The sequence below is a fragment of the Mirounga angustirostris genome, unplaced genomic scaffold, assembly GCF_029215605.1.
Source record: "Mirounga angustirostris isolate CCGP_5_RB_7025 unplaced genomic scaffold, mMirAng1.0.hap1 SCAF_6, whole genome shotgun sequence".
Taxonomy (NCBI): domain Eukaryota; kingdom Metazoa; phylum Chordata; class Mammalia; order Carnivora; family Phocidae; genus Mirounga; species Mirounga angustirostris.
Genome location: NW_026991714.1, coordinates 123564031 through 123586352, shown reverse-complemented (window position 1 = coordinate 123586352; position 22322 = coordinate 123564031). Strand labels below are relative to the sequence as shown.

Genomic DNA, 22322 nt, shown 5'->3' with positions numbered 1-22322 from the left:
AATCATAACTTAATAAGAATTATCTTCTGTGAATGTCAAAGTTAGGCCCATTATTTGGCTCATAAAATAAAGCTCCTTCTTAGTGCCTATCATGTTTTTCCCAAGAGAGGGCGCTGTTGCTGCTCTAGCTTAAAATCTGGCCACTCTGATCTAAACGTTTCCCTCCTTCAGGCCCCCATTTTTTTCTCTGTAATTCCTTTCCCTGTGCCTCGTTGGGGTCCTCCTAGAGCTGGAGTCAGTGGTCTGCCATGGCAAGGGCCAGAAACGGCAAGAAAAGGTTCTGCTGAGGCTCTGGAGGATTCGGGGACCATCCACTGGGCCTCCTTACCCTGGCTGCTCAGTGGGATGCGAGAAGAGCTGGGAGCCTCCCTGATACAGTCGCTGGAACCACTCTGCCATGTGAACCTGTGCCTGGTTGATCTCCTACCTAGCTGAGCGAATTGCATTTAACATCTAATGTCAGTTTATGTGATGGATGCTAAGCTTCTCATACTCTAAATGTGTTTTGGAGAAAAGAGGGTCAGATATTCCCCTTGGCTGTCCATAATTCAGATCTATTTTATTCTTCAAGATCCTAAGCTCCTTGAGACCTGTTATATCCACTTTTATCCTGCCTGCGGAGCCAAGAACAGTGCCTACACGCTGGCATTCAAAGGCAGTGAGGTAGCATGGCCTTGGAGTCCAGAGCATACCCTTGGAAGTCAGCCTGCAGGGTTCAACTCCTGGCTCTATTATTTGCTATCTGACGTTGGGCAAATGACTTATGTTCACTAGGCCTCAGCTTCCTCATAAGGTTTTTGAGAGAGCTATATGAGGGCAAAACTCTGAAAATCTTGCCTGGCATGTAGTAAAGTACCAGGTAAATGCTTTTCAATAAGAGAGACAAAGTTAGAGCCACAGAAAATCCCAGAAGTGATCTGTTATCTTACAGATCTTGAGACTGAGGCCCAGAGATGTTAGCTGTCTTGCCCACTCTCCGACTTGTTAGGAGCAGAGCCTGCATGGGAATTTTGGTCTATGTGACTCCTAGTCCAGTGCTCTTCCTACTACACCATCCACATATTGATTCATAGAAATCCTGAGAAGCAACATGGTATGGATTGCAGGTGCCTCCTGGGTTATTCTTAAGTCCTACAAATGCTCCTTACCAAAGACAGACATGGTTCAGATGTACCATGGCTCTGCCTCAGTGGGACTTCCCTTTATGCTTTGAGAATGGATTTTTTTAAAAAAAAGAGGAGTTGTAAGTGGATGGACATGAGATAAGTGTAATAACTGTTCAAGGCCAAGTAAACAGGACCGGGGAGCCCAAGGGCAAGGAAGGCAGGCGCGGGATAGTGGTGGACAGGGTGGGGCTGGCCGGCTGAGATTTAAGCTCATGCCTTCTGCTTCCCACTTGCCGTTGCAGAGAACCCTGCTGACGAAGAGGAGCAGTGGTCCGATGACTTCGTAAGTATTTGCTCCTGGGACCAGCAGGGTGTTGTTTCCACCAGGGTCCATGGGAGGCCTTTGCAAGGGCTTGTTTCTGAAGGACGTGCTGCTGGTCAGCTGCACATCACAGCGGGGAGATGGCTGGGCTGGAGGGGGCCCCTACAGACAGACAATGCAGCAAGAACCCCACAGTGGCTGACTTGACCTGGCACCAGTGTGTACCAGGCTAAGTGCTTCATCCACATCACCCCACAGCGCCTCTGTGTAGGCATTCCTAGCCCCATCTTCAGTGCTGTTGTTCGGAATACTCACCAGCACAGCCAAAACAAATGTGAAATGTTTTTAAATATTTCTGTATCAGTTGACAAAGGCCTCTGCCCTGAATTCCCCAGCGCCCCATCACTGCCTGGGCCTTATCTAGGAGCCCTAAACAAACCGACCCCAAAGAGTGAATGCCTGGCACATCAGGGGGCCTCTGGGCCACTCTTAGGTCAGCACCTGAGCCATGCTAGTTGTCAAACAATTTGAGTATCAGCCCTGCTCATTTTACTGGTAAAGAAACCAAGGCATGGAGAGTTTAAGTGACTTGCAGTTTCAAAATTCAAACCCAGGCCCTCAGATCTCAAAACCAGGCTTTTAAACTCCACGGTGCTTGCTGTGACCAAGAGGACCATAGCAGATGCTGGGGACCACAGAGTGAGCGAGGGACCCGGCCATGAGGACGTGGAGGGTGATGTGTCAGAGTCAACCATCACCCGCTTGAAGGTGGCTCTGCAGCCCACAGGGCCCCGTGGACACTTCTCTCTTGGGTGAAGTCTTGTAGGGACAAGACATCCTAAAAACTTTATACACAACAATTTTTCCTCATTTATATCAAATTCATCCAGAATGTTAGCCTGCTCCGTTCTGTGTGTGTTTTATCTGGACAGGATCCAAGAAGGCCATTTTACAGATAAGGAAACCAAGGCTAAGAGAATGAAAAGGACTTGCCCATCCATGGCCACTCAGTTACTCAGTGGCCCAGTGGAACAAGAGCCCAGGACTCCCATCCCCTGAGCCGGAGCCCAGCTCCACACTGGGTATACCACCTGGGGTTTATTCAGAGTATTATGAGCCAGGAGTACCTCCCTTCTCAACTGCAGAGAAAAGATTTGTAGAAAGAGGGGATGAGAAGGCCCCTGTGCAGGTCACTTGGGTGTGGAGTTCCTCCCAGGGCCTGGCAGCGGCAGATCCCTCAGAAGCACTGCAGCGGCGCCCCCTGCTGGCTGCCCACGATCAGGCACAGCTCAAACAAAGTTGAGAGCTGGTCCGCATCCACAGGGAGGCCACGAAAATTGAGCTCGCTGGCTGAATAAAAAGAGCACATGGTGGGGACTTAGAAAACACAAATAAAATCAGCCTGGAGAGGAGGGGATGATTTGTGTCCCAAAGCCAAACAACCAAAGTTAAGGTCCCAGCTGTAATAAGGATTGAGTAAACCTTCATTCACAATTATTTTGACCTTCTTGGATTCCCATTGTACACAGAAGGAAATCTTCAGGCCAGATGAGATCCGGCCCCTGTGCACCTGTACAGCCTTCCTTGCAACCCCTTGCCAGGGCCTTGTCTACCACGGCCCAGGTGCGCAGGTCTGCCCTCGGTCCTACAACAACAGGTCAATATCATGCCTGCTCAGTGATTTCAGACTCACAGACCTTAGGCAGGAGAAGGAAGAAGGGAAGAGAGGAGAAACCAAAGAGCGTCCCCATCCTTCTTCACTTGCTCTGCTCCTTCTTGTCCTTCAGGCTTTGGCTTCACTGTCTACTTCTCAGGAAAGCCTTTTTTGCACCCGAGGTAGAATCCCTCCTCCCATTGCTCTCTGTCTCAGGACCCTGAACATTTCCTCAAGTGCACCTATCATGAGTGATAACTATTTTATGGCTGATTATCTACTTATTATCTGTTATTTACTATTTGGTTACTGTTGGTTTCCCCTGCTAAAATGTAAGTTCTATGAGGGCAGGGACTATGCTCAGAGTCAAGCACGATGGCCGGCATACAGTAGGTGCTCAATAAATATTAACTGAATGAATGAATGGACAATTTGAGAAGGTTTTTTGCCTGATCACACATTCCCTTCTTCAAAGTTTCCATCCCACTGTCCAACGTACTGCGCTTGCTCAAGGATTAAATGAATGAATGAAAGAATTTTGTTTGCCAGAATATAGAATAATTTGAGGGGAGGTTTTTTTGTTTTTTTTTTTAAGATTTTATTTATTTATTTGACAGAGAGACAGCGAGAGAGGGAACACAAGCAGGGATAGTGGGAGAGGGAGAAGCAAGCTTCCCGTGGAGCAGGGAGCCTGATGCGGGGCTCGATCCCAGGACCCTGGGATCATGACCTGAGCTGAAGGCAGACGCTTAACCGACTGAGCCACCCAGGCGCCCCGAGGGGAGGTTTTTTTTAAACTGTTCCTTCAGAAGTTTGAATAGACTCCTTCCTAATTAAAAGGCATTCAATCATTTCACTATGCTGGAAATAGGAGGGGCTCGTAGTACACCTCCCACAGAAAAGATCTTCCAAATGAAGGGGTAGCTCAGCACTTCTGAGCACCCCTTTCCTCCTCTTCAGTCCCTTCAGAGCTCAGGGCAGCAGCTCAGCTCATTCATTCATTCCAGGCCGGGGCCTGGGCACACTGTCTCAGCCCGGGCCTCATGGGGGTTACAGTCCGGTAGGCAGCCCAGTGTCAGCATCGGGCTGCCAAGAGCAGTTGACGGGGAGTCGCTCTTCCTCTACCTTCTCTGCCTCCTCGGCCGGCCTGGTCCTCTCAGTCAGGCTGCTCTGCCCAAGGGGCTGTGAGGACCCCCGTGTCCTCCCCAGGATGCGCACTGCTCCCAGCCTCCGGGTGATCAGGTCTAGGAAGCCCCAGGCCTGCTCCCGCCCGGGCACGTGTGTCTGCGTGCCTATGGCTTCTTTCACTTTCCAGATGGTTATTAAAGGTCACTGATGTCTCCCTGGGATGCCCAACAACAGGGATCACGTCCTCTCCTTGGCCAGGATGAGGAGAGTCCCAACAGCCTCAGGCTGGGCAGGAGGAGCCTTGCCAAGCCCGCTCTCGCCCCCGGCTGCTCTTTGGCTCCCACCCCACCTCCCAGGCCAGCTGTTTGAGAACAGCTCTGGCTTCTCCAGAACACAGATCACAGACTCGAATTACTCAACTCCTCGTGCCTCAGTTTCTCTGAGGGCTTAAAAAAACTCTCATAGCATTGTGGTACGGGACACATGAGGGAGGCAAGTGCATAGAAATGTCAGTTGTGATAATAATTATCATTGCCATTATTCTATTCAGCTGAATCCTGCATTCACAGTCAGGAAGGATTGCTGAGCCTCCCTATCTGCTGTTATCGAAATCGGGGTATGGGGAAATCCCCCTACAAGGCTTTTCTCACCTCGCCCCTCCCTGTCCCTTCCTGACGCTTCGGGTTTAAGACAAGGACAAGGACCTCCTTCTCTTCTCTCCCAGGGCTCCTCCGCCACCCCGGGAAAGCTCTCTTTTCAGCTGCCTTTCTCTGTCCGTCTCCTGCTATTCACCCCACTCCTCCCCTCTCCCTCATCCCCCACAGACTGAGCAAGGGAGCAGCCCTCACTCCCTCCCGCATCATTCACTGCAAACACACAGCACTCCCGTCCTGTGCTGGCCCTGCTATGGGCCCCGAGGAGACAGCAGCGAAGCCAACCCTGGGCTCGCGCTGCACCACACCTGCCGCGGGGCAGGACTGCAGGGGAAGGAGGCCGGCCGAAAGGCAGGTGCACCGGGCGTTCATTGGCAAGTCCTGTATGGATCACGCAGTGTGTCAGGCAGTGTGGGCAGAGGACCTCTTAAGTGCTGGATCAAATATTTCCTGCGCATGAATATATGTACGTGTGGAGGATAGCTAAGTGATCTCTGAACAAAATGCATGAGAAGCTAGGAATGGTGCCCCCCGGGAAGGAGACTTTGTTTACATCCCTTTGAACTGTTACTGTGCCAATGTCTTTGCAATATACATTGAATATTCAGTATTCGATAATTTCAATAGAGACTTAAATAAAATTTATATTCTGTGCATCCCCTTACCCTCTCCTTATTAATCTTTTCCCTCAACCCTCAGCATCCATGATAAATGACACCTATTGGTTATTCTATTGTATTGGGTCTTTTTTCTGCCTTCTAAAAAAAATGTATTTTTATCTCCGACTGCTCTTCTTTGCAGACACGCAGAGTTTCAGCCACCCTTCCTGTTAAATGGCCCACATGCTCCCCCAGGATAGTGGTTCAGGTGATAAATTCTGGAGGCAGAAAGGCCTGGCCTCAACCCCAGCTTTGCCTCTCATGGCCGCTCAACCTTGCTTAGCCACCCCTTCCAAGCCTCGCTCTCTGGTGCCTACGCGGGGGGAGCAGCTCTCGCCTCCTAAAGCCCGAGCTGTTCTGATGACTGAGCCCAGTTGGGGCACTGAGCCTGGGGTCTGCACTTGCAGGACAGCGACTACGAACACCCAGACGAACACTCGGACTCAGAGATGTACGTGCTACCTGCCGAGGAGACTGGCGACGACAGTTACGAGCCGCCGCCTGCCGAGCAGGAGACAAGAACAGTTCACCCAGCCCTGCCCTTCGCCAGGGGCGAGTATATAGGTGAGGCAGCCCTCCCCTCAGGCCCTGGGTGCTCAGCCTGCCAGGTAGGGGAAGGCGGGCAAGCTGGGCTGGCAGGATGATGGGCACCTCCCACTCCCACCACCTCCACATGGGTCATCTGGTCACTCAGAAACCACAGGGCCCCAAATGGACAACTTGCCCGTTCGAGGGGGAAAGGTACTCTCCCTAAATTGCCAATGCTGAAAAGAGGTAAAAGATAAAAGGAGCAAACCCTGATGGCTGCTCCCACCCCTACCCCACCCCAACTCCAGACAGTCCCATGAGAAATCAACGCCGAGGTCAGTCCCCGCTTCTTTTTGGTCTTCCTGCACACAAGGCTCTGGAATTTCTCTTGAGATGTCTGTACAGAACAAGGATGATCTTCAAGCATCCCAGTATCTGCTAACGCCCCTCCCTCCTTCATGCCCACCCCCTCGCAGGCAGGTCACACTCTGAGTCTAGACTGTGGATTTTCAGCTGGGGAGCCCGTGGGTTACCCCTTGTTGGGGACTGTGTTGGTGAGGGTGAGGGTGAGGAGTCTTAGTCTGCTCTAAGTCTGGAGTTAGCTGTAGGTTAAATGGGCACAGCTCAGATGTAGCCTCCAGGCCCGATGTGGTTTTTAGTGTCTCCCGAAAAGAAGCCTGTGTTCCAGGTGACTAAGTTCAGCAGAGGTGGGGCGGGGGGAGCGTGTTGGTGATGATCACGTGATGCTAACATTTGTGCAGTGTCCCTACGTGTAAAAGGCTCCCTGTCCATTGTCATTGCCATTAACTGCCTCCTCACAGGGCGCCGGGCATAGCCCCTTGCTTCGTGCCACAATTAACCTACTGGGCACCTACTGTGTGCCAGAGCTATGCTGAGCCCTGAGCATTCAGCAGCAAGCAAGACAGATGTACTGCCAGAGTTTTTATAGTTAACAGTGTAGTGCTTTTCAGTCGTGGCCTACTTCACCCTCTCAAGAATCTTATGGAAGAGGGGCGCCTGGGTGGCTCAGTCGTTAAGCGTCTGCCTTCGGCTCAGGTCATGATCCCAGGGTCCCGGGATCGAGCCCCGCACTGGGCTCCCTGCTCCATGGGGAGCCTGCTTCTCCCTCTCCCACTCCTCCTGCTTGTGTTCCCTCTCTCGCTGTGTCTCTCTCTGTCAAAAAATAAATAAAACCTTTAAAAAAAAAAAAAGAAGCTTATGGAAGAGATATTCATCCTCACTTTACAAAGGAAGAAAGTGAGGTTCAGAGGAGTGAACTAACAGGGCCCAGCTCTTGTAAGTGGCAGGGCTAGGATGCATGCTGCGCTTCTCAGCCCTCAAAGCCCATGCTCTTCACCGCTCCGCTTCGCACACCGCCCACCAGATTTGTGACCTTGTTCAAGCATCACAGCCCTGAGAAGGAAGAGGCTGCAGTGGGCCCATTTTATAGGTTAGGAAACTACCATTCAGGGTGGTGTAGCAGCTCATTCAAGGCCATGCTCTTCAAAGCCTGTCTTCTGTGTTTTGCTACTTCTGATGGGCTTCGGTCTTACATTAAGAAATCCCAGTAAACTCCAAGAGCTGCAAATAAAACTAGAAATCCTAACAGAGTTATCGGCACAGCAAAGCAGATGCCCTAGAGCCTGAGCACAACTCCACCACCCAGAAGGAGGCTTCTGAGGAGGCCTCCAGCATGAAGTGAACCACACACCTTCAACAAGGCAGGAGCCAGCACCAGGGGGAGAGCAGGTGGGGGCGTGGCGGGGGGCGGGGGCAGTGGCAAGAAGCTAAGGGTCCCCGGGGTGGGGGGGGGGGGCACAAGCCAGTGTGAGCCCCTGGGCTGTTCCCAGGATGGGACACGCCAGGTTACTCCTATGCTAAGATTTTCCTACAATGTGTCAGTCTGAATCCGTGCTCAGATTCCACTGTGCAGACTCCCTGTTGTCTAGCCCCTGCACCATGTCATGTCCGTATATTAGTCCTGTTTATTAGGCATCCACTCTTCCAGACACACTGCTCCCACTGTTTTCTTCCTAAGCCCTACAAAACCCTTTTAAGGTGGATCTTATGATCCTCACTTTAAAAATGAGGAATGTGTTGGGGCGCCTGGGTGGCTCAGTTGGTTAAGCGTCTGCCTTCGGCTCAGGTCATGATCCCAGGGTCCTGGGATCGAGCCCCGCATCGGGCTCCCTGCTCAGTGGGAAGCCTGCTTCTCCCTCTCCCACTCCCCCTGCTTGTGTTCCCTCTCTCACTCTCTGTCAAATAAATAAATAAAATCTTAAAAAAAAAATTTTTTTTTAGTTTAAAAAAAGTTCCCCGTGGGGGGGTTCTTATGTGAAAGCAGGATTGAGAATCACTGCCCTTAAGTGTTCATAGCGCAGTGAACCTTCGAGGAGGACACCCCTTTTAGGCCTCTCTGCTGCCAAGGGCATCCATCCACTCTGTTTGGCAGAGCGCTGGGCTGATTCCCCTATCCTTATACTCCTTTGCTTATCTGCTCCATCTGCCTTGCTCTCCAGAGTCCCTGGATCTCCATCACTCCCCTGGGAGGATGTTTTTGATGACATTCTTTTGGTTTTTATAATGTAAGTCAATGGGCAGTTGATTTTTTGCCCAAATGTCATTTTACACTTTTAAGGAATGCCCGGATTAATCATTTGTGATACTTCGGTTCAGGGAATGATCCAGAGCCCCTTTCATCTTACACTTTGTTGTTCCTTTCAAGACAATCGGTCAAGCCAGAGGCAGTCTCCGCCCTTCAGCAAGACACTTCCTAGTAAGCCCGACTGGCCTTCGGCAAAAGCAAAAGCCAGGCTGACCTCCACTCTGCCGACCCTGACTTCTCTTCAGAAACCTCAAGTCCCACCCAAACCCAAAGAACTGGAGGATGAGGTAACGTAAATCTGTCCCAAAGGCTTCCCAGTCCAAGTGGAAAGCAGGATGCAGGGGGGAAGGGGAAGGAGGGTGGGGAAAGGGGGAGGGGAGAAGGGGGCAGGGGCCGGGATGGTCTGGCCTCCTCCGTGCCCCTCTCTCCCAGGCAGCACTAACCACCCACCCCTCTAACTCCCCACTGGCAAACCAAAAGGAGGTTTTCCTCTCAAAAAGGGTATATGTGGCCTTCTTTTAAGCCTTTTCATTTCCAGAGCGCATGGGTAATACCAGCACTGGATCTGTGGACCCTCTTTTTAGCCTCCAGATCTCTCTCCTTGGTTTCCTTCCTCCGAAGAGATTTCCCAATCCTTATACTCCTTTGCTTATCTGCTCCATCTGCCTTGCTTTCTTTCCTCCCCCTTTTCTCTCCACTTCTCCACATTTCTCCTGTGAGACGCAGAGGTGTGCGGTGGGACACAAAGGGAGACCCCTAGTGGTAGGGAGGCCTCTGCACAGCCTGTGGAGAAGGCACCTCCCTTCCCTTTTTGGCACCTCTTGCTTCTCACTCCCTTTTCCCTCAGCCCCTGCTATCCAGGGACCCACCTTGACAGACTGTCCGGGGCTCCACTCTGGGTTTATCTCATCAAATCCCGTCTGTCAGCACCCAGATTTTAGGAGTCTCGTTCCCTATGGAATAGCTCCTGTTTGAAAAGGTGCTGATAAACTCATTCAGACTGTTGTAGGAATGACTAATAAGGCCTAATAACTAATACCTCCCAGAGGTACTTGTATTTTATTTTATTTTATTTTTTTTTAAGATTTTATTTATTTATTTGAGAGAGAGACTGAGAGAGAGAGAGCATGAGAGGGGGGAGGGTCAGGAGGGTCAGAAGGAGAAGCAGACTCCCTGTCGAGCAGGGAGCCCGATGCAGGACTCGATCCAGGGACTCCAGGATCATGACCTGAGCCAAAGGCAGTTGCTTAACCAACTGAGCCACCCAGGCGCCCTTCTTTTGACAGCTTTTTTTTTTTTTTTTTTTTTAGAGGTACTTGTATTTTAAATAAGGACAAAGGCAAGCCCTCAAACTTAGCCATTAGAACAACCCTACAAGTATAACGGTCTCAGAAGCAAAATAACAATAAAGGCAACTCTTAACCATCCCTGGACATAATCTTACAGCAGCTTTTGAAGAAATAACTTGTGGGGGTTTTTTTTGTTTTTTTTTAAGATTTTATTTATCTGTGTGAGAGACAGAGCACGAGCAGAGGAGGGAGGGGCAGAGGGAGAGGGAGAAGCAGACTCTCCGCTGAGCAGGGAGCCTGACGTGAGGCTCTATCCCAGGACCCCGAGATCATGACCTAAGCTAAAGGTAGACTCTTAACCCACTGAACCACCCAGGTGCCCCAGAAATAACTATTTCTAAATGCCAAAAGTGATAAAACCTAACATGTACAAACATGTTGTAAAACGACCCACATTTCCACCTTAATATAATTTGTAGCCCAGCAGGAGATGGAAAAGAGAAATTGCAATAAGATAGAGGCAGCATTTAGGCCCAAAGTCCTGCTTTGACCCTTACTAGCTGTGTGACTTTGGGCAAACCAGATAACCTCTCTGAGCCTCAGTTTTTAATCTCTGCAGGTTAGTTTTAAGGATTTAGTAAGAGAACACATATACAGCACTAAATACAGTGCTTCTCACATGGAAGGATTCCATGTGTCATATGTTCCTTTCTAGCATATTCTAGATTCTTTACAAAACCCCATTTTGTAGTTTCTCCTGAAAACGGTCACAGCCTCAAAGCAGCCGAGCCTCACGGCAACCCTCCAGCTCAGCTCTGAGTCCCTGACCCTTGTCTGCGCTGGTCATAGTCCCCACCACTCTTATGAGGTGTGCACACAGCCTTCTTCTGCACTCGTCCCCATGGCTGTTCCCTGCCTGCCTCTGTAAGCTTTTCTGTTTATGACCTCTACTGTAGCGCTAGTTTAAGTCAGAAAGTCCGCTGACAGAGAAAGGATGGTTGGCCAGTCGTCTGTCCGTCTGTCTGTCTGTCTGAGAGGCGGTGCTGACCTTTTGGGGTGGGAAGGGGCTGGCAGGAAGAAGCTGAGCAGGAGACAGGACGCGGAGACTGGCTGTTAGGAGCTCACTGTGAATTCTTTCAGCATTTGGCAAATCTATATGAAGATACAAATTCAGACCCAGAATACAAATGAATACGGTGCGTTATATAAGGCTCTCCATTTCTGTGAGTAGCTGAGAGTGGACTCCCGTGGGGAGAGGCAGAGTTTTGCTAATAGCAGCCTTGTGGAGGTGGCTCAGGCAAGTCTGAACCAGTAGGAAAAGGAGAACTATGGAAGAGGCTGCATTCTGGAATGGGCAGATGGACAGTCAAGATAAAGAAAGAGGTTAAAAAAGAAAAAAATAGGCCAACATTAAGATCTGGCTGAACCATTAGCTAGGAAAAGAAGAAGTCAAGCACAAGCATAAATAACTAAAAATATTTAGCTCTGCTGTGCAGGTTCCAGGAACAGTATAGGGGTATAGACTAACTATAGTTGGGGAGGGAGCAAAACCTAGGAGGAAGGAGCATCTGTGCTACAGGGACAAGAGTGGCGGGCACTTGATGAGTGCTAGCAATCAACTGGTGTTCTGAGGACTTTGTATTTATCCTATTAAGCCCTCCCAAGAACCCTATGAAATGGGTACTATCATCCCCATTTTACAGAAAAGGAAATGGCACAGATGAGGGGCAAAGGGGTTGAAAAACTTATCCAAGGTCACAGAGGCCAGGTTTGGAGGTGAAGAGATGAGAAATAGCAATTAAGTGAAGAGAGGGTAGAAATAAGATAGAAAGAGAAGGGAAGGCAGGAAGGTCATAGAATGTCATGGCTAAGAGTATGGATCTTTGAACTGATTCTTGAATCCCAGACTCTACTACTTTTTAACTATGGGGACATGAGCAAGCTACTCCGCTTCTCTGTGCCTCGGGTTCTTCAAGTTTCTTCATCTTGATATAGAGCTGACAGCAGCACCTACCTTACTGGACTGTTATAAGGATGGAGTGAAATAACACATGGAGAGTACTCAGATGAGCACTTGCCAATAAGTGCTCAATAAATGTTTGGTTTTTGTTTCTCTAGAATCCATCTGGGCTACCCACCAAGATGGGTTGCAAAAACCACATTTGGGATCTGATTATCTCCTTTGTTTCCTAGCAATATGAAATCACTTCCTCCCCCAGTTTATGGTCAATTGATTATTGACAAAGTTGCCAAGACCATTCAGTGGGGAGAGAATGGTTTTTAGACAAATGGTGCCAGGATAACTGTATATCCACATACAAAAACATGAGGACCCCTCTCCCACCAAAGACAAAAACTAGCCAAAAATAGATCCTAGACCTAAATGTGAGAACTAAAACTATGACATTCTTAGAAGAGAACAAAGGTATAAATCTCTCTGACCTTGCGTTAGACAGGGGTGTCTTAGATAGGGCACCAAGCAACAACAGAAAAAAGAGTTAAAATGGGCTTCACAATGTCAAACTTTTGTGCTGCAAGTGACACAGCCAAGGATGTAAGAAGACAACCTACAGAATGGGAGAAAAAAATTTGCTAACTATATATCTGAAAAGAGGCTTCTATCTAGAGCATTTAAAGAACTCTTCCAACCTAGTAATAAAAAAGACAACCCAATTAAAAATGGGCAAAAGAGTCAGACTTTTATCTAAAGAAGATATAAAAAGAGCCAAGAAGCACACAGAAAGATGCTCAACATCATCAACCATCAGGAAATGCAAACCAAAACCATAATTAGACACCACTTCCCGTCTCAGGATAGCGATATTCAAAAAGACAGACAATAACAAGTGTCAGTGAGGACGTGGAGAAATTGGAGTCCTCATACGCTGCTGGTGGGAATGGAAGAGGGGGCAGGCACTTGGGAACAGCAGTTTGGCTGCTCCTCAAACCTAAACAGAAGCTACCGTGTGACCCAGCAATTCCACCGAGGTATATTCCCAAGAGAAATGTACATTTACACAAATACATGTACCTGAATGTCCCTGGCACCATTATTCGTAATAGCCCCAAAGAGAGAACAACCCAAATGTCCACCAACTGATGAATAGACCAACAAAATGCAGTACATTCATAGACCTGGAATATTATTTGGCCATACAAGTGAATGAAGTACCGACATGCTCCATGGTTGAATTTGAAAATATTATGCTAGGTGAAAGAAGTCACCATATATTATGTGATTCCATTTCTATGCAATGCCCAGAATAGGCAAATCTTAGAGACGGAGAGTAGATTAGTGGTTGACTAGGTCGGGGAAGGGATAGATGAGAAGTGACTCACTCACAGGTACTGGGCTCCTTTTTGGGGGCGATGAAAATGTTCTACACTTAGATTGCGGTGATGCTTGCACACTCTGGGAGTATACCAAACCCCCCAAGTTATACACTTCACATAGGGGAATTTAATCGTGTCTGAATTCGATCTCAATAAAGGTATTTTAAAAACCACTCCTTATGGGGCTCCTGGGTGGCTCAGTCGTTAAGCGTCTGCCTTCAGCTCAGGTCATGGTCCCAGGGTCCTGGGATCGAGCCCCGCATCGGCTCCCTGCTCGGCGGGAAGCCTGCTTCTCCCTCTCCCACTCCCCCTGTTTATGTTCCCTCTCTCACTGTGTCTCTGTCTAATAAATAAATAAAATCTTTAAATAACAACAACAACAACAACCACTTCTTCCCAGACAGTAAGCCCGGAGTGGACAGCTTCCTCTTCATTCACGTCTGTATTTCTCTTTCAGGTTGATTACGTGGTCCCTGTGGATGATGAAGATGAGAACTACATTCACCCCACAGAAGACAGTTCATTTCCAGCTGAAAAAGGCAAGAGTTTGTAGTTTTGAGCACCTGAAAATTGTAGCAGTTGAGGGAGGGGCACAGGAGACTATTGGGTAGCAAGCAGCAGGGGGCACACAAAGTCCGGGCCCCCCTTCTCCCATCTGCCTCCCTGCCGAGGGGTGGGGGGGGCAGAGCATCCATGCAGACCCATCTCAGTCACACCCTTCACCCCCTTCTTCCTCCAGCCCCTCCCGTGCTTTAATACTCCCATCTCAAGTTCGGAAAGCATCTAGGTTCTTATTTAACTGTCCTCACTTAGGATGGATTTCTCATAAAACTTAATCCTCACAAAGCCATAGGCCACCGTGTTGGCCTCAAAACTATTGCATCGGAACACTGTCCACAGAGGACGGAAGACATGAGGGAGTGAAAGCCTCTCTGTGTCCTGACTCTTTAAATGTAGTGCTCTCTCAGGCGAAGGGAGACACCTGTTGGTAAAGCCCTTCGAGGAATAACAAATGTGATGGTGAATGATCTCTAAAAGCCACGTACCCTCAAGCCGGGAGTGGAGCAGGGCATGTTCACTCTGGATCAGGTTGCTGTGGACACTAGGATCCTGTGGAAAGGATACCTCTTCAAGTAACGTCCGTCATCTCACAAACTCGACTCTGAAGTAGTCATACTCCGTTTCTCCTCTGCCGTTCTGTAGCAGCCCTCTCCTGGCCTCCCCAGATAGCACCAGCAGCTTCAAGACCCACCTGAATTCCTCAGCCACCCATCACCATGAAACCATAAATAGGCATTAAATTGCTCCCACTCCGAAACCCCAGAAAATCCAAGAGAAATGCTGTGTGTTGCATGTGGCAGGACAGATGGGAATTTGGTCCCTCCACTATTGGTTCGATATACTTCTCCTGATGAGGAAAACAAAAACTCTTTCATCTCCTGGACCGCCAGTTTGGCCGGTGAAATTCCAAGCCTGCGTTCACTTTAAAAAAATCCCTATCATAAAATAATCTGATTATCCCTTTAATCAAAGACGTTTCTTCTGAGAAGACTTCTTTCATGGCTTATGTATTTAACAAGTGTCTTTCCCATTCTTTACAAATTCCCTGCTCTGACCCCATTGTTCCCACGATGCATTTTTCTGTAAGTGTGAATCTCCCACAATGAACTGTATCTATGATTGTTATATGTATGTATGTTTGTGTGTTTAAGCTCCCATGGTGAATAGATCCATCAAGCCAAATAACTCCTCAAAGCCAGCCCCTCCTCCAGGGACAGCTTCAGGTAAAGTACATGCATGATTTGGTGTTTGGGTTTTGTGTGTGTGAAATGATTATGTTTGGGGGCTTGGTTTTTCAGTCTTTTCCAAATAAGATAAACAACTCAGACCAAATATTAAGAATCACTTGTCTTTCCAAATTTCTTAATAAGTTATGACAAAAGGTCTTGTCCTCCATTTTCTGGTGGCCACTATGTTGAGGGACCCTGCGCCGCCCACCCCCCAGACCCCTGGGCCTCTGTTAGCCAAGTCCTGGTTTTTCTCCTACCTCACTTGGCACTTTGCTGGCTTCTCCTCCTTTGCCCCTGCGCTGACTGAGGATGTCTGCACCATTTGGCCCTCAGCCCTCCATTCCTTTCAGAATAGTGTGGTGGTTAAGAGCTTGAGTTTTGGACCAGACAGACCTGGGTTGGAATCCCAGTGCTCCCCGTTGCCAGCTGTACCACTCTGGGCTGTCCTTTGCCTCTCCACTCTCCAGATTTTCTCCTCTGTACATGGAGATAAGAGTCCCTGCCCTGTGACAGGAGAATTCTGGAATTGTGCATGGGAAAGCTTTCGTGCGTGCCTAGCACAGCAAATGCTCAGGAAAGAATATTATCTTTCACATCTTTGGGGTTCATCCATTTTTCTGGTTTCACTTCTCTTGTCTAAGCCAATAACTTCCTGGTGTCCAGCTTTTGACCTGATTTTTCTTCTGAACCACTTGACATTCCCATGGCCTCACACTCAATGCATTCATGGCCTCCCTCCATGTAGGGTGGACCTAGTCCTCTGTGCCTGTTAGCCTGCAGGTCACATGTCTGAGGGCCTGGGTTCTTTCCAAAGCCTCTGCTATGTCTTTTCCCAGAATCCGCACTTCCATTTTAGTTGTGACCACCCTGGTCTATTACATTGTCACTTCACACCTCCTATCTCCTGTCTTCGAGAGTCCGCTAGCCATACCCTTGCCTTTGGGCTTTCTCCTCCGTCACGAAGATGAGCTTCTGAAAGCCTCCAAATGTTGCCAGTTTTATTCCACTTCAAAGTTAGTTTTACCATGTCACCCGTACCCAAACCATGCACCCCATGGTTCCTAGTTGTCTGCTGTACAGATTGGCAGCCCCAAGGCCAAGGCCTGCGATGCTGGGTGGTGCCCACACCCCACCCTGTTCCAGCAGAGAGGGGCAGGGGCCTCCTCTCCAGCCTTCCCTCCTTCTTCCCCCACTCAGCCCATATCACACACACACACACACACACACACACTCCCTTTCCTCCCAGCACTGAAGGCTGAACACAGATATTGGGAGACTGAGCTCTGCTTCGAGGGACATGCTCCTCGAGAGAAAATGAAAGAATTATTTTCTTTATAGACCACAGACTCATTTCCTGAAAAATTGTTCACCTTCCTCACAAGTTCTTGTCTTATTTATTCTCTCCCCCTAAACCCACAGGCTCTTTATGTGGGGGGGGAAGAGGTCAGAGCCACCTTTTCCAGCTCATCTTAACTTCTGGGAACACATGTCAACATAACAACCTAAAAGGTCATGGCAAGGTTGCTTTGGTCCCAGCCGGAGTGGTGACGCCTGACTCCTGATAACAAGGGAGAAGGGTTGTTATGACCAGAACAGAAAACCTTTCCCTGAAACGTACATGAAGGCCTAAGCCCTCCTTTAGAATGATAGCTTAATAATCTCTGGTGTTTGCCTTTTCAAGTGTTCTTCTTACTTTGCAAGGACCTCTTCTTCGTAAAACACCCCCGCTATTCCAATCAGCTGTTCATCACGGGTTGTGCCTTGTGGTCTTTGTTTATGTTCTCACTTTTATGACACCAAACCCTACCCATCCTCAGGGCCCCGCTTGAGGTCTCCCCTCTAGGAAACCTCCTGTGTTTTCTGTAGCCCACAGAGAGCTCTCCTTTGCTCTAAGTCTCGTCCCACCTACGCTCAGCCCATACCTATTCTCTGATTATGCTGGGTCTCAGTCTAATCTCCTTAAGTACATTACAAGCTCCTTGAAGATGTTGCCTTAAATCTCACGTGTTCAGGAGGCCTTTCCTGACCACACATAGGGGTGGATCCCTTTGGTGTGCATCCCTGTAGTACCCACACTGCCCCTTTAATCTCCCCTGAGATCTCTGCCTGTCGTTCCTGTAAGACCCTCAGCTCCATGTCTTGCTAATAGCTGTGTTTCCAGGGCCTAGACAGGACCTGGATCAGAGTAGGTGCTGAAATGGTGATTTAGTCAGTTGGTTGAGAGTGAATGAGTCCCCCAGTACTGGCTGTATTTAAGGAATCACGTGGCACCACCATGAAGGCATTAGCCCATTGGATTTATTATCCATTGATTGTCTATTACTCTAGCATAGCTATATTTTTTTATTATTATTATTTTTTATTGTTATGTTAATCCCCATACATTACATCATTAGTTTTAGATGTAGTGTTGCATGATTCATTGTTTGTGCATAACACCCAGTGCTCCATGCAGAACGTGCCCTCTTTACTACCCATCACCAGGCTAACCCATCCTCCCACCCCCCTCCCCTCTAGAACCCTCAGTTTGTTTTTCAGAGTTCATCATGAACTCTGAAAAACAAACTAGCGTAGCTATATTTTATATTTTAATACTAGAGGCATCAGAAGGAACCAAACCTGAACAAGAAAATAATTTCCTGGTTATGTGATTGTTGGATACAGATGGGAGGAAGTATAGGAGGAGGGAGGAAGTGAGATAATTTGGAAGGGACAAACCTGAACAGTTAGAATGAGTTTCTGAGTGTGCAGTTTTCAGAGATGGTTTTGATAAAAGGAATAATCAGACTCCTTGCCTGTGTCTTTGTATAACCATCTACTAGCCTTTAAAGACTTAGACGGTGCCTGGATAGGCATCATGGAAGTGCTAAGGCTTCCGGTCGATGTTCCTGTCCGAGCAGTGCACCCGGGCACCAGCCTCTGGTTAATGGATGTTGCTTTTGGCTCTTTGACGGCTCATAGGGTGCTTGCCGAGTATTACACAGTGGATTAGGTGCAGGGGCGGCCTCTGCCTGTGCTCCGTGCTCCACATGGAGAAGGGCAGTTGCAGGACCGCACAGACTTCAAAGCCAGAGGGCTTGGCTCTGACGTGTGCTAGGTGCCAGGCTCCAAACAGGCTGAGCGATATCTACGTGTCTTAGTCTCCTCCTCTGAAAACATGGAGAAAAAGTGGCACCTGGTCCTTGGAAGGGAGGGGGTTAAGTTGAGTAAACATATAGGAATCCCACTCCTAAAGTGATAGCTCTTTGTGCCGTTATTCCGAATCCTTTGTTTTGCACGCCTTGATTCATAGCCAGTCTGGCAGAGGGCCCTGGACACATCTCAGGGGACAGTTGTGTCTTCCTTTCTGCATAGAGTTTTACCCTAAGTCAGGGTGTCTCGACCTCCGCACAACTGGCATTTGGGGCTCGATAAGTCTTTGTTGTCCCCTCTGTCCTGTGCACTGTGCGATGTTTAGTAGCATCCTTGGGTGCTTCTGCCCACTAGGTGCCAATACCAACCCCTCTCCAGTAACGATAAGCAGAGATGTCTCCAGACATCGCCAAATGACCCCCGGGGGGGTGGGTGGTACAAAATACTCCCAGTTAAAAACCACTGGTCTAAACAAACTGAAAGACTGAAGTGTTTTGGTGATTTATCTCTAAATGTGATTTGGAAGTAAGCTCATGCAGCCCCTGGCTGATTTATTTGTAGCTTTTGTCAGAAGAGGTAGACAGGGCATGCATTTCTCAATTTCCTCTAAGTAGGTAGCCTTTAGAAAGTGTTCTCTCTCCTTATTTCCTAAAATGGGGGAGGAGTTTGGGAATTTATAATTCCCTGCCAGCCTGCAAGTTGAATTTTACCTATAAGCCAAATTGTTCTGAAGCTGTTAAATTAAATCTCTTTATTTGGTAAGAGCTCACACAGTGCCTGAGAGTAAGGGATGCCCCAGCTGGTGCGCAAGCCCCAATAATAATAGAGTTTCTAGAAGACAGTGAAATCCCAAGGGCTTACTATGCCAACATTGAGATTGTTAAGGATAAGGAAACTTAACCAACATTGTATGTGAAACTGAAGAGAGGATGATGCATAAAATACACGCAATAGAAGGAAAAATGAAGAGTAGGTCGTTTTCCTAGTTGAGAAACTTCGGTAAGCACCAGTTGTGCAAACATTAACATCATTTTTTGCTCAATACAATTAAAATAAAGCCGACTTTTCTTTTATTATTCTTTTGGACACGTCTCTATCACATTCCCAATTTCTCCTTTGGAGTATTCCAGCCAAGAATCTGGCTTTGCCAGAAAGCAAGGATCCTGGTCACCAAGAGGGGACCAAGTTGTCCTACCTCAGCCGTGCCCCTGGGTCTGACTTCAGGCCCAGAGCAGCAGAGAGGGTCACCGGCCTATGAGATAAGAGAGTCATTCTCCATCTTCCCATGGGCATCCACAAAAGCCCGCCTCTCTTTCACTAATCTTTCCCCATATAAGGGAGAAACAGCAAGTGAATCTGACCAGAGTAACATTAGGAGGCATTGGCTGGAGAGGAAATTGTCCACCTGGCTTTAAACTCAGCTAGCCTTGCTGTTCAAACCCAGCCCTGCCACTTAACCTCTCTGAGCCTCCGTTTGCTCCACGTGATGTGATGTGAGGCTTGCTGATGGCACATTTAAAGTACCCGGCATAGAGCCCAGCATCTGGAGACACTGCGATGGTTGATAACAAGATGCGAAAACAAAAATAGCGATAATCACATTTACCGAGATCCTTTATGAGTTATAATTTACATATCATAAAGCTCACTCGTTTTACATGTATAATGCAGTATTTTTTATAAATCATTACATTTACAGAGGTTTTTTGCACCATCACTACAATCCAGTTTTAGAAAATTTCCATGCCCACCCCAAATCCAAAAGATCCTTTATGCCTGTTTTTGGTGAATGTTCTTCCCACCCCCAGCCCTAGGCAACTGCTGATCTGCTTCCGGTTGCTATAAATTTGCCTTTTCTGGACATCTCATATAGATGGAAGCATACAGTATAAAGCCTTCTCCATCTGGCTCTTTTCTTTAGCGTAATGTTTTTAACCTCAAATACTTTCAGTCCCTTTCCAGCAGTATTAGTTTATATTTGGCTAATTCTTTACATTTTCCAAGTTCTCCTACTGTCTTGCAGCAATAACTCTGAGTTAGGTAAGGTAGGTGGTTGTGTCCCCATTTCACAGAGGGAAACACTGGAGCACAGTGGCTTCTAAGAGGCCACCAGCCAGTTTGGTGGCAAAGAAGTAACTAGAACCCCATCCTTCTGACCAGAGACCATGGGTTTTCCACTGGTGCTTGGATTGCCACCACAGAGGGAGCGGCGTGCCCCTCCCTCTGATCGCAGAAGTGATTTATGAGCAAGGAAGGGGGAAGGAACATGTTGGCAGACTAAAGATATGAAGGGAAGGGAAGCTTCGTAGAGAAGCCAGGCAGTAAATATGACAACAGCAATGTACCCAGGCCAGATGAGCCCGTGGAACTGAAAAAGAGGGAAAACCCCTGGGAGGAAATTCTGACTTAGGCCTTCTTTCTACTTCCTTATTTTTCAGACAAGGGTGGGTTTTTTTTCCCCCTTCCCTGAGATCTCCATCAAAATCTATGAATAGCCAGAGGTATTTTAATAGGGTCAATCAGGTATTAAGAATTCGAAGAACATGGGCGCCTGGGTGGCTCAGTCGTTAAGCGTCTGCCTTCGGCTCAGGTCATGATCCTGGAGTCCCGGGATCGAGTCCCGCATCGGGCTCCCTGCTCGGCAGTAAGCCTGCTTCTCGCTCTCCCACTCCCCCTGCTTGTGTTCCTGCTCTCGCTATCTCTCTCTGTCAAATAAATAAAATCTTCAAAAAAAAAAAAAAAGAATTCGAAGAACAGCATCAATTTGGTCCACTAGCTGATGAAACACAGTTGGACGCATACTCCAGATGACATTTCAGTTTATCGTCATGTGAAATATTAAAAATTCCAAATGTGGTCTCTTTTTCAAAATGTTTCCAAAATATTTTCCAAAGTCACATCAAGGTCAGATAACATCTAAGTGGGAGTCGCATGGAGGGGCCGTTTCCTCACAGAGCGCTGGGGAGGCGACACCACGCACTCTTGGCTGTTCTTCTCATTTGTGAGCGTTCATGGAAATTGGCCCCGTGTAAGAACTGAATGTAGAAGACGGGTGGATGGGCTCTGAGTGAAGGCCTGAAGGCCTCTCTCTAGTAAAGTACATGAGAATGAGCTTTATGAGCTCTATTTTCTTTCTTTCTTTTTTTTTTTTTTTTAAGATTTTATTTATTTATTTGACAGAGAGAGAGAGGGAAAGCAGGAACACAAGCAGGGGGAGCGGGAGAGGGACAAGCAGGCTTCCCGCTGAGCAGGGAGCCTGATGCGGGGCTTGATCCCAGGACCCTGGGATCATGACCCGAGCTGAAGGCAAACGCTTAATGACTGAGCCACCCAGGCGCCCCATGAGCTCTATTTTCAGTAGTTCTTGAGGCCCCTTTCTTGTGTTTGGGATAAGTGGTCCTGTCAGCTGAGGGGGCACAGTGTGTGCGTGCCCTCAGGTTATAAATCCCGAGGACGCAGAGGCGTATCCTTGCTTCTCCAGCTCTTCCACAACCCCCAACACAGTGCTCTTCCCATACCAGCTTCTCAGTAATTCCTCGTATGTGATTATGTCTCTGTGCTCACCTATTTGTGCTTTATCTTGCAAACTAAAATAAGACATACCGAGGGCAGGTCCAACCTCTATTTACAGAGTACCCCTGTAGGTCCAATAGGAATTGTGGACTTAGAAATGTAGTAGGTTCCTAATAAAATAGATCTTCGGTTCGTTCTAAGGCAATAAAGAGCTTTGTCTTACGGAGCTGTAATGTCCAGGCAGGCGAGCATCAGCCTGAGAGGAGTCAGGCAGGAGACGCTTGGGGAGCTGGCCCAGGGTCTGGCGCTCCCCTCCAGGCCTGCTCTGTCCCAGCGGTGAAGCTCTGCCTGTCTCTCAGTTCCTCCCTCGTGATTGTCTGCTTTCTGTCTTGGGGGGAAATGAGGTACAGTGCACAAGGCCCTCTGGGTCCCTTCTGTAACTTTGGAAGATGAGATTTGGGCAGTAGCTTGTCATTTGTCTCAATGTGCCTACCTGGCAATGGGCAGAGGTCCTGAGAATTCAGAGGTGAATGAAGAGCCTCTGGTTGGGAGGTTAGGTGTGTAGAGCATAAGTCAGTGCGATCATGCAAAAGCAATGGCTAGAGGCACA

The 22322-nt window shown here is 48.2% G+C and overlaps 1 protein-coding gene across 2 annotated transcripts in view; it reads left to right on the top strand.

The window, feature by feature from the left end:
- Nucleotides 1-22322, top strand: part of BLNK (B cell linker) — a 75773-nt gene that overhangs the window by 36047 nt on the left and 17404 nt on the right. The window contains exons 4-9 of one of the 2 annotated variants that reach the window (XM_045878522.3): nucleotides 1409-1449; nucleotides 5665-5730; nucleotides 5930-6086; nucleotides 8776-8942; nucleotides 13735-13816; nucleotides 14990-15061. In XM_045878522.3, the coding sequence (XP_045734478.1) occupies nucleotides 1409-1449; nucleotides 5665-5730; nucleotides 5930-6086; nucleotides 8776-8942; nucleotides 13735-13816; nucleotides 14990-15061 (585 nt within the window). The remainder of the gene's footprint in view (nucleotides 1-1408; nucleotides 1450-5664; nucleotides 5731-5929; nucleotides 6087-8775; nucleotides 8943-13734; nucleotides 13817-14989; nucleotides 15062-22322) is intronic. The other variant, XM_045878523.3, reaches the window with a different exon arrangement.